We start from the raw sequence: 12,171 nt of genomic DNA on the forward strand, positions 1-12,171 counted from the left end.
ACAACAGCCATAGGGACAAAGCAAAAGTTCATACAGAATTAGCACTGTAAGATGCTTAGTCTTTCAGAAAAAAATACCTTATTTTAAATAAAATAACTTTAACTGAGTTCTACACATCCTGTGAACAATGTCTGGCAAGTAATTTTAATTGCCCTAATTTTGGAGATGTGTGTACAAGTTTTTGCCTTTACTAGTTGGTCCTTACCTTTTATCTTTACTAGTTGCTCCCACTGGAAAGCAAATATCTATTTGCACAGTGAAGTTAAACTCATGATGATCATTTCTTGCAGAATCAAAACAGATTACTTCAACAAATGTATTTTACTTTCCTATTATTGCAAAAGAAAATGTATGCTCTATTTTTTTCAGGCTGTGTTAGAGTAAAGCTAATAGATGATAAACAAGAGCACAACCTGTTAGGATAAACAAAGATAAAGATTTTCTACTATTTCAAGATCTTAGTTCACTAAGAATGGTATATTTCTCATTTGAAGTAAGCACTAGTCAAGTTCTACAACAAAGCATTTACTTTTTAAATAACCCCAGCAGAAAAAGGCATGGAAAAGAAAAGGGATTCCAGAGCTAGGAGTAAAACCTTTCAGTTTTCTATTACAAATATGACAAAATTGTATTGTCAAATGACATATAAGTCCATTGGCATTAGCAAGACGTGTGAGATTTATGTTCCTATTGAAAACTTTAATATGAAATTCAAAGATCAGTATCAATGTTTGCAGAAGCAGAAGAAATTTAAAAGGATGCAGAAACCCCGTCCAAGCTTTATTTTGGCTTTTGTTAACATTTTTCATAAAATTTTAAAACACCACATTGATTGTGAAGAACATATGAGAAAAACTAAAGACCTACTCTAGACACATTGCTAGGACTATCTAAAGGCCACCTGATGATTTGCAGTATAATTTCCTATTTCTGGTAGTTTATAGCTTTCAAAAGGATAAAATTCCAAGGGTGCAGTTTTAGTGCCTGATGTATGCCTTGCATAAAGTCCCACAAACAGATACATTTTTTTCTTACACTCAAAAAGGATTCAGCCAGTTTTGAGAAAATGTGTGTTCATTGACTTATACCACTGGCAGCTCTGACACTAAAGCAGTTCAGAGTAAAAACTTGCTTTTGTCTTGGTGGTTGTCCTAAGCTTTAATCACTGGCTTCCCCGTGCCTATTTTTTATTGTAATTTTTCCAGGTTCTAAGTTTTCTGTTGTAAAATGTGGGTGTTACGGGAGGAAATGGCATTTTAAAAATGTGGTACTTTGGGGGTTTTTGTGGGTTTTTTTGTTGGTGGTGGTGTTTTGGGGGGTTTTTTTTGGGTTTTTTTGGTTTTTTTTAAGTACTTACACTATACCTACACACTTACCCAGGCCCTGCTTTGCACTCTGTGCCATTTGTTATAGCTCCTTGAACACAGAAAACAGCTGTAACTTCACTATTCTGTACCAGGAAGTAGGGAAAAGAAGAGGATGAAAATCCATGTGTCCTCAAAAATTGGTCATGCCAGACAAGGGAGAGGTGCTTGTTGTGAACTTTTCTAGTCCTCCAGGTGTGCACAAACTGGTGGCCAAAGAATACTACTTAATTTAGAGCAGCTTTAGAATTTCCTATTAAAAAAAAAATCACTGTCTAAAAACATACCATAAAGTTTGACTTCTAAAGCATTGAACACTCCCTCTGCTATTAAAAAAAAATATATATATATATACACACACATATATATCTTTCTGATAGGAGGTAAATTACAGTAGCTACTACCATAGCAGAAGATTGCAAATACATATGCTCTCCCATTATCATTACTGGCATTATAAGGGTTCTCACAGGCCATTATGCCAGATGAAGCATGACTGTATGAGGAGAGCTAGTACCTTACCTAAAAACTCACTAATCTACACATTCTTCTTCTGTAACTTAGACTACCCATCAGGCTTATTTGCAACTGGCAACTTTCCAATGCATTTGAAACTTATGTTGGACCTCTTGGTGGCAGGCAGAAAACACCTTGCCCCCAACAAGACACTATTTTCCATCTGGAACTGAATGAGCAAGTGTTCACAGCTTTTGTGTTCAGCCACTAATGCACATTAAACAATCTATTAACACACAAAATTAATGAGGTACTGCCAAGTTTAAAGTCAGCAAAGCACTGTGCCTGTGCATAGTTCCCTACAGCATATATTGGCACCGTTGTTTGTAACACATCCAGCGCTCAGGCGTTTGGAGCTCAGCCTAATTAGTTCACTGCAATTGAATCTCAACTCTAGCCTTGATTCAGCTGCAACGAAAGTTTTGAAAGAGGCCTATCTACACAGCCTTGCACGTTTTTTCCCTGGCACTTGAAGAGCCAGGGCAAGGAAGTATGCCAGAATTGCCCAACCAACCATTTGACAGATACACAGAAATGTGAATACTGCATTTACTGGTTTTCTTAAGATCATTCATGTGCAACTTTTAAAGGTAGAATAATTCTTTTCCTGGAAGAAAGCAAACACCAGAGAAGGACTTGAAATGTTATACTGGAAGGATGATAGGAAAAGAGAGAAGGCCTACCCCCAGGAAAGCCTGCCCAAATTTAATAAATTTATAAAAAACTTTTATGCGTGCATTCCACAGAGTTGTTTCTCCACTGCATGCAACCTGTCTACACTGAGCATTAACGTTCAGAAGTTTACAGCCTTCTGCTTCCCTCAGTTACGTGAAAACCTAAACATCAGTACAATTACAAAGTCTTTTTTGCCCCCACAGAGCTCCCTCCCCTCACACAGCTTCTGTGTCTGCCTGCAGACCACAGGTCAAAATGAAACTCAAGAAGTTTTGGGGTTTTTTTTGTTGTTGGTTTTTTTTTTTTTTTTTTCAAGTAGCTGACCACATCATGCTATCCATTTCCTAACAGAAATTGAATTTTCGTAATTATTGCTAGAGTTACTGTGAGCCTTCAAAAGGCATTTTAATTAGAAGATACCCAGCTTTTCACCTTCCTTCCCCTTCAACAATCAAAATACGTTTCCACAATCATTTTCATGCAGCAATCATTTAACGCGACAAATGATGCAAAGATGGTGGTTTACTCAAAGTGACTTCCAGGCATTAACTACCAGAGGTTGACATTGAGAGGATCTGGTTTCCAATACTGCTTTTCTTTCTGATGACAGTCAATTACTAACTAAAGTTGGATAATTTTTTTTTCATTTTTAGTCAATTATGCAGTTATTACTATCTGCGTTTCTTATCCTGAGAACTTCTACTGTCCCACTGGGAGAGAGAAATGGGGACCTCTCCTGCCCTATAACTACGCTGTCACTCCTAAGGTCTTCTTGGCACGGACTTGGATTGGTCTCAGGCACAGGACAGACAGACAGTCCTCAGCAAAAATGAAACTTCTGTCAAGTTACAGATTGGAAAACATAGCACAAGAGTGGAAAGCTGTATACTGGCCAACCCAAATACTATCTCAATCACACAAGTCCCAAAGAAGGACCTTCATGCAATATAGTAGCTAAGGGGCTGCACTGTGGCATGCAGCAGGGAAGTTTTGCATGCAGCAAAACCTTTAAGTCACTTCTCCACCTCACCTGTATCCAAAATCTGCCAAGACTCAAAACTTCAGTATCTGGCTGATCAGCAAACAGGGCTGACCCTGCAACAGCAACTCCTGAACATTAGCAAACTGTCTTACACATACGACCAGCTGCAATAATGGGACAGGCAAAAGGTCTTCCCTCCTCTCTGGGAATAAGTAAAGTTGGCTTTCCAATCCCTTTTTGTCTCAGATAAAAGCATTGCCAGGCATACTGATAGATAGGCAGTGCTAGGTTGCAAAGATGTCCCCCCTGCTGCAAATCAAAATGCTAAACTGTGGACTAGGGCAGTGGGGGGAGGAAAAAAAAAAGCTAGAGTTTTGCCCTTTTTTTCACTCAGTTTACTCAGTTTGAAAGAAAATATAGCACATGCACACATTAATTATTTTATGGATCTTTTTCCCTCCTCAACAGTTTACACACTATGAACCAGTAGGTTTGGAAGTATTTTGCAATACATTTGGAAACATGTCAAAAACAGGATTTTAAGTTGGATTTATGCTTCTTTCTTAAAGTATTGTATGTAAACAGCACTATGTAAACACTGTATTGCCTTTAATAATTGATTACTGGAAGTCCTGATACACATGCAACTGGAATATTCTATCTACCCTTGCTTCTTATCTTTGCATGTGTACACATGCAGCCACACTTCTGAGAGTTTGCCTGTTTCTAGAAACCAGTCTCCCAAATCTCAACCACCAGCCAGTCCAAGCTTATGTAAACATCTTGGGATTCAAACAAACTCAATGACAATCATCGCTGATTAAACCAAACCTATACAAAGGTAAAGTAAATTGAACCAGGTACAGGCATGCAAAGATAAGATAGAAGCTGATTATCTTGCATGGCAACAAAGGAGAGCCGCCATACCAGAACAGACCAATGGTCCATCGGTTTCTGAATTGTTCCTTCTGGTAACAGCCAACACTTCAAAGAACATGGGGAGTCAACATGCAGTGTACGTTGCCAGAAGTCATTATTTGCCTGAGAACATGAGAAATCACCAGAAAGCTCATAACTTGAGTTTCTTCAGGCACATTTTAAGATGTTTTATTTTAAACTACTTAAAGAGGGTGAGAAGCTCTTCCCTCATGCACCTAAATCTAAAATAATTTTTTGAAATATCTGAACACTTCACTTACTCTTTACAGTCATTTCTAACACTGGGACAGAGTCTCAGATTTCAGCAGGCCACTATGAAGACAGAATTTAAGCTTCTTTTGTCCGTCCACCTCTCTTCACATAGCCTGAAAACTTGATTCGTTAAGGCCGCAGAACATTTCACCTCTCAAAGCCACTATCCCAAGGTGCACTACTATGATAAGTGTGATAAGATGCCCTAGCTCCCAAGGTCATTGAGAACAGCGGCACTCAGTCATTTCCTCACCTCTGACAGCCAAGGGGGGTTTGGTGGCTCTGGCAGGACGTTACCATACATGCAGTCATACCACAGGGCAAGCTCTTGCTTGCAAAATCCAAGTTTCCAAGCAACCACCAGTTCTGTTTGCAGAAGCCACACAGGTAAATCTTCAGCCATCAAGCACAATTTACTTGCACTGGTAGAATTGAGTGTACATATACTATATACTTCATATATTTAAATGAAATTTAATACAACATCAAACCAAGTCGTGTGGCTTTCTACTATCTCCACTAGTATTTTTAGGCAGATTTTTTTGAGTGGTAAATTAATAGCCCATTCCCCATTCCTTCTCCCCATAGAGACTATTTCTAAGCCTATAAAAATCTAGAATAAATGAGGTACAATAATTCATTTCTTATTCTGCTCCCTTGAGATGCTTCTGCTCTTTGGTCTGAGCAAATAAGACAAATCTCAGAAAAGACCTGTGCAGTGACTTTAATCAGTGACTGTGCTATCCAATTATCCTGGAAGATTAAAAACATCAAGAAGAGAGAAAGAATATTCATTTTGCATCTTGGAAAACAGATATTTCAGCTGTCTTTTGAAAGAAATAACAATTCAGAAGCAACAGGTCATTGGCCTGATCTAGTACAGCAACCCTCTACTCCTGTACGAGATAAGCAGATTCCCTCCTTCAGATCAAGGGGTACAGGAGAGGCTTTGCTGCACACCAAAACATACAGCAATCTAAACAATACGAAACAAACATACCAACATAGACCCTGTGGATTAAAGCTTGATGTTCAACTTCCCTTTTCTAAACGTTATAATACAAAACTCAGGAAAATCAGTTCTGAATATCAGTTCTTAGCTATTAGTATTCTAGCTAGCACCGACTAAGATTCCTGAGCAGGAAAAGGGTGTGACAGGCAATCAGTAGATGTAGCTCTTATCAGTTGATAAACAGTGTTTCAACAACCAGCCAGAGATACAGGTCCAGAACAAGTTACATTGACTATTCCAGGAGTTGTTTTTAAATTTAATCATTTCAGCATATAATTAAGAACACAGCCACACACTCCACACAAGGTAGAACAGTGCAACAGACAGACAGAAAATTAAGAAGCCCACAGTGCTCTTTGTTCCCATCTTTGCGCTAGATCTTGGCCAGGACCCTCTCCTCAGCTTTGGTCTTTATGCCCTGATTTAACACCACTCCTGTTCCCTTTGCTTCCCCTCTAAACCTTTAAGAAAGTGACCGAGCCCTCCCATGCAGCCAAAAGCCCCCAAAATAAAGCATGAGGTAGCCAGCAGAGGGAGTCACAAAGAGGCAACAGGCAAGCGACATCAGTCTCTTAAGCTCATTTTGGCAGGAGAGGTGACCATCAGGGTCCTCGCACATCACAAGGTAAAACCCAGCTTAGCTCTCTATGAATGTCTGTCTGTATGCTGACAACAAAATAATCAAGTTAGTTACTCCAGTGGGAGAGAAGTGCGTGCCCGACAGTGGCGGGAGGTCTTATAACTGAGTCATTTTTAGCTCTGCAGCTCATCACTTGTCACCAACCACGTGCAAAAAGCTAGCAAACCATGTGCAAAAAGCAGGTCCCATGCCTCCTCCAGAGTAGAGGCTAAGACATAACAGCTTCTCTGGATCAGATAAACTGTCTGCTTTGTCAGTCGATTTTAGTAACAAACTTCTGCTTTGTAGCAACTATTAATTTACCAATACTCAGCATCTGGCTGGCAGGGGTTGTACTCAAAGAGAGCATTCCTTGGTGCAGCAGAAAACAAGCATCCGAGGAAGTTGCTTTGGGAGCTCAGACAGCAAGAGAGTTGGAGAGGTATGGACCAAAGATCAGTAACATAAAACATTATTTAATGGGCACAAAAAGTGCAGGCTTATCTACCACATAAATGAGGAGAAGCTGGGATGGCTGAGGACAGTACAGACTCAATTCCCTCTGCTGGTGGAAATCAGAGTGAGGCTGCCTAAAAATACACACATGGTACTTGCAGATTGCCTTGCATCTGAGGATATTAGTACCCTCTTCTGTCTCTTCAGAGTCCTCAGAGAAGGAATTTGCACAACGCTTAGTAAGAGGCTTGAGAACATTTACTGCCACTGTCATTCACCATTGCACCAGAAGAGCTCTTCTGGAAAGAGGGGAAATGCTGGAGCCAATGCTTACACCACAAATAAGCGTGTATTGGGGAGAGAGACAGGCAATGACTTCCCGTACATATTACAATCTCTTTCCTAAAGCAAAATTACAAAATCTTAATTCTTGCACAGATAGGATTAATCCACACTGCTAATATTTGAAGAAAAAAAAAAAAAGATAAAATTCAGGCTAGAATCTTAAGTAGATAAATGGATCTAACAGGGTTTTTTTCAGGATTTTCCTAGGCCCACTGTCAAGGTTTAGAGAAGATTAGTTAAGATATTGAACACAACTTACTGTTCCTTCTATACATAATTTGAAACACCTGAAAGAGCTCAGAAATCATAAAAGATAGCAGCCTGAAACTCCTTTTTTTTGGGGGGGGGGGGGGGGGGGGGGGACGACGACTCCTATTCCTGAAAGTGTTTTACATTGTTCAGCCACAACTATTAGACACTTCATAATTATGGCCATTAGCTGTTTGGTCATCTAATGGCATTATCATAACGCTAAAGAGAATGGAGCCCACAATTATCTCAGCAGCTGCACACAGTCATCTCCTAATTAAATACATTGATGACAGCTGTTTTCCCTCCACTAAAACAAAGTTGGTACCACTTACCTGACTACCTAAAGACTCCAGAATCCTCAAATGTGGAATATAAGCACACAATCCTGAATTGATTAAAATAATAGTTACTTAGAAAACAGAATTTAAAACCAGAATACAATAATTGGATCATAAAAACTTATTTTTATCAAAGTCTTTGGATTTTGACCGTAAAATGTCTTTACCTCTAGCTGTTGTAATAAGCATGTATATATGTATTACGTATATATGTATGTTTGTACATGCATACAATAAACAGACACCATGATTCTGCCTGACCTTATTACCTACATTTAATATACACAAATTGCTCAAGGGTCATGCAAGCCTTCCACAACATCTCGATTAAAAAGCACAGATTTCTCACGGAGTCACTTGAGATCCTTGCGCACCACAGACCTACCAAGCACTGGCTCAGGGTGGATGCTGCGCTCCATAGCGTATATTATACCCAAAGCAGTTTTCAACTTGCCTGCAGCTAAGCGGTTTTAACATCCTCCAAACTTCGTCATCCTCTTTCCTGTCTAAAAATAATGGCGATGGCATTCGTACCCGATAGGACAGGGAGTTAGAGTAAGTGGCAATAAAAGAGGCAAGAAAAAGGAGCGTCACCCGTCTCTCATTCTCCTCAAGCAGGGCTGCGACACTGATAACACACCTATTCAGTCAGAAACAGGTGCTGTGCCGTGAGCTGGAAACCCCCAAGTCCCTGCATTAAAAATTACTAAAGAATGGATGATACTGTTACCTACTTCATTTCCACACTCAGAATGAACAATTTATTTCAACTCACAAGGTAACTTTCCGAAGAAAATTGCCTGAAGCTAGCTCCTGGTCTATCTAATAGATACACCTAAGAGCTCCTGAACTGAAACACAGCATTTCTGTTTAAAATAAGAGAAACTTTCCCTCAAAGTATGACTTTTTTTTTGTTTGCTTTGCTTCACACCTGTGGAAAAAAAAAAAAACAAACAACACCTCAGAAGGCTGTCTCTGCAAGACGTTCAAGCCTTGAGCACCGGGCTGGTCTAGAAAGCTCCGCGGCTGAGGGGACCGCCGGGGCTGCCGCTCTCCCGCCTCCCAGGAGCCCTGGGAAGGGAGGGGGCACGGCGGCAGGGCGGGAGCGGCCACCTCACGCCTCAGGGACGGCGAGCAGGCGTGAGGGGCAGCCCTGAGAGCCCCTCGCACCGATGGCCGTTCCGGGAGACGGCTTCCCCGCTCCGGACAGCCGCGGCTGACAGGATAAGCCGCTGTAACGGGAGCCGGGCGCGGAGCAGGTGGGCCCGCCAGGCGGCGGGGAGCGGGGCGGGTACTCACACGGTGAAGTGGTACACGAAGCACTTCCAGCCCGTGGGCCGCTCCAAGAAGTTGTAGACCCTGCCCTGAACGCTGCTGCGGCTCAGCAGGGGCTTGCGGAGGCTGTAGATGGAGACGCGGGGGTCGAGGTTGACGGGGGGCCGCGGGCAGTCGGCGTTCACCACCACCACCTCGCTCCTCAGGCGCAGCGGCCGCTCCGGCTCCGGGCTGCAGCCCGCCGGCGGCTGCCCGCCCTGGGCAGCGGCGAGTGGGGCGTAGTGGGCGTTGGGGGTGCCCTCGGCCAGCTCCAGCGCCGAGGTCTTCTTGCCGAGCGTCATACTGCCTTTCCTGGGCAGCGACAGCCGGCCCAGGCTCCGGCTTTTGTGCTCGCCCGGGGGGGAGCTGGAGGACATGGCTGGGGCAGCTCGGGGAGGCCGGGCGGCGCGGCGATGTCGGGGCTGCGTTACCCCAAGGAGCTGCGGACCGGCGCCGGGCGCCCTCTCCCGCCGCTGGCCCGGCCCCCTCGGGGGCGGCTCCTGGCCGGGAAAGGTGAGGGGAAGCCGCGGCGGGGGCGGGCCTGACCCGATGTTCCCGGTGCCGGCCGCTGGGAGGCGCTGCGCGGCGGCCCCGGGCCGGCGGGGCGGGAGCTGCGCCGCCTCAGCGAGGGAGCCGGGGCGTCCCCTCAGCTTCAGACCCGGCACGCCGCCAGCAGAGGTGCATCTGCTTCAGGGCCCTGCCCGTAAGCCCCGGAGGACATGGGCCGGGCAGCGAGCCCTGGCTGGAGCCTGGGCCCCTCTCCGTGTCAGGCCACTCTCTTCATTGCTGACCTCGACCTGTTTCACCTGTCCCCTTGTCACCAACGTGGCTGCATGGAGGCGGCCTCTTCCCTTTGCGAGGCCCAGCGTGCTGCAGGAGGTGATAGGGTAGGGACCCGGGAGCAGCCTGCCAGCTCCCCAGAAGCCCAACAGGTTTTCACACCTTCTCAGCCCAGTGGGCATCTGTGGGGACAAAGAGCTCCAGTAAGTGTTTCCCAGGCCTGTCGCTTGTCAGTGGCTTGAGCTCGTGGGGTACAACCCCTTAGCTCAGATTTAGGACCACCAGAGCCTTCAGGGCCTTCTCCTCCATCCCTTTTTGCAGAATTTTAGCATGGGGGAGCAGCAGAGCTCTGCTGAACTTGGGATCCTCCAGGAGGCTCTTTTTAATACAAGTAATAAGAATAAGGGCCTGGTCAACAGACCTTGCAGTCCCTGGTGTTGCTGTAACAAAAGGGAGCAAATATCTGCGTAATTGGGCAAATTGTAGAACACAATAAACACAGTTCTGCAGACTTGCATCCTCTACAAGTTGGGTCTCTCACCAACACCAAAACATTTTGTCTGTGAGGAAGGGTGTGTGTGTTTGGCCATTCATAACAGCTGGTTTTGAGGGCTTGGATAACTTTCTAGTGTAGTGGAGTAAGTTATGACTTACTTAACTGTGGTGTGAATCAATTTGTCATGGTAATGAGAGCCTTTTTTGCACCAATTAGTTAACAATTTCTATTCCCAGAGCGAAAGAGGAGGGTGCTCTTTGATCTGGAGTGCTGGGGTTTTTCCTTCTAGCCCAAAATAGAACAGAACTAGTAAGAGCTATGGTTGATACTGGTACTCGGACAAGAATGTTGCGGGAAGATAAGGTGCTAAATAAAGTTCAACAAAAACAACCCTGCTAATTGCAGCTCCATTCAAATGTCAGGCCGCACATATGTAGGGGAACTAGGCAAGATCCTTCACTAGTGTAAACAAGCAAGACTGTAGGCTCTTGTAAAGTAGTGGTTTGCACCTGTGAAGGATCTGGCTCCTTCTTAGGAATACAAAACCAGAAGTGTTAAAAAGAGAATTTGCAAAACTTGTTTCTAAACCAACAACATACTTGTCAGGCTTTCCCCCCCTCCACCAGAGCAAGAAGACCAAACTAGCTTGATAAAAACAGCATTTCAAAGGAAACTTTTCCTGCATCTGGTCAAAATAGAGCCAGGTTTCTCTATTTTGAGAAATCGTTCTTTCTTGCAATAAGCCTGCAAGAAAAATGACGAATGGAAGAAAGAATGTCATCGCTACCTTTGAAGGCTTGCTGTTTGAGGACTATCCTAATAAAGTCTTGATATTAAAGTTAACAAATGTGTTTCTTTATGTAAGTGTTCCACTTTATTTTAAAGACCAACATATTGTCTGGGTTATACAAGGCCTTATCGTGGAGCCAGCTGCAAAACATAATTTACAGACTTCAGCAAAACAAGAGGCTGTATGTTCCTATGTATATGATGTTGTTCTTCAAAAACTGTTCAAAATCTTTAAAAAATATTATGGCATTATGTTCTCATTTATCCACTGATTAACAAAACACAGAATAGAAACCCCAATATATCTGAACCTAAGAAAATGGATTTTTCTCTATTATATACGCAATTTCCTTCAAAAACAAAAGTTAGAGAGGTATTATGTAGCTAAGCAGGGAAGAAAATTGTTAAGAACTAAATTTGATCCTCAGTGTTCAGTGAGAAACTGTTGCAAGCAACCAAAGTTTGTTTCAATAATTTTCTCACTGCAAAACAAGAAAAGTCTCAAATATATTCCATAGCCCAATATATTGAACTGTTTTTCAGGTCAGAAATATTTTCATAAGGTTTTGGTTTGGACCTCTAATGTTGGCTAAATCTTTCAAAGAATCATCACAAATAAAGGAATTTTAAAATATTTTAAATTAGTATTTGGCAATATCTAAACATCTTTTCCCTGGAGTCAAGGAATTAATCAAAATCCACTTTTTTTAATGTGTTACTGATGGATGATGACATTTATTTTCTATAGTAAAAATCATTTTGTTGGATGATTCCCAGATAGTTCATGTTACTGAATGCTAAAACATCTGTCTGGCATAGGTGAAGGCAAAAGCATACTTAAATAAAAGTGTCAAATAGATAACAATTTAGTGAGGAGAATCCAGGGAATAATTATCTTTAATATATATTAAGTTACTAAAACTGTATTATAATTTGCAGCATTTTCAAGATGAATACTTTAACGTAGTAATGACAATTCCTGTTTTTCCCCTTCATAAGTAGCCATGTCTTGATATTAATCATGTTCGTTTTACAAAAGAAC

General features: G+C 42.6%; 1 protein-coding gene across 4 annotated transcripts in view; it reads right to left on the reverse strand.

The window, feature by feature from the left end:
* KCNQ1 (potassium voltage-gated channel subfamily Q member 1) overlaps window positions 1–9,536 on the reverse strand; it is a 369,368-nt gene extending 359,832 nt beyond the window's left edge. For all 4 annotated transcript variants that reach the window (XM_009462968.2, XM_087746749.1, XM_087746750.1 and 1 more), the window contains exon 1: window positions 9,050–9,536. In XM_009462968.2, coding sequence (XP_009461243.2) covers window positions 9,050–9,441 — 392 coding nt within the window. In that variant the 5' untranslated portion in view covers window positions 9,442–9,536. The remainder of the gene's footprint in view (window positions 1–9,049) is intronic.
* Window positions 9,537–12,171: the final 2,635 nt, after the last annotated feature.

The sequence above is a fragment of the Nipponia nippon genome, unplaced genomic scaffold (assembly GCF_047370975.1).
Source record: "Nipponia nippon isolate SJK-2023a ecotype South Korea unplaced genomic scaffold, ASM4737097v1 scaffold_10, whole genome shotgun sequence".
NCBI lineage: Eukaryota > Metazoa > Chordata > Aves > Pelecaniformes > Threskiornithidae > Nipponia > Nipponia nippon.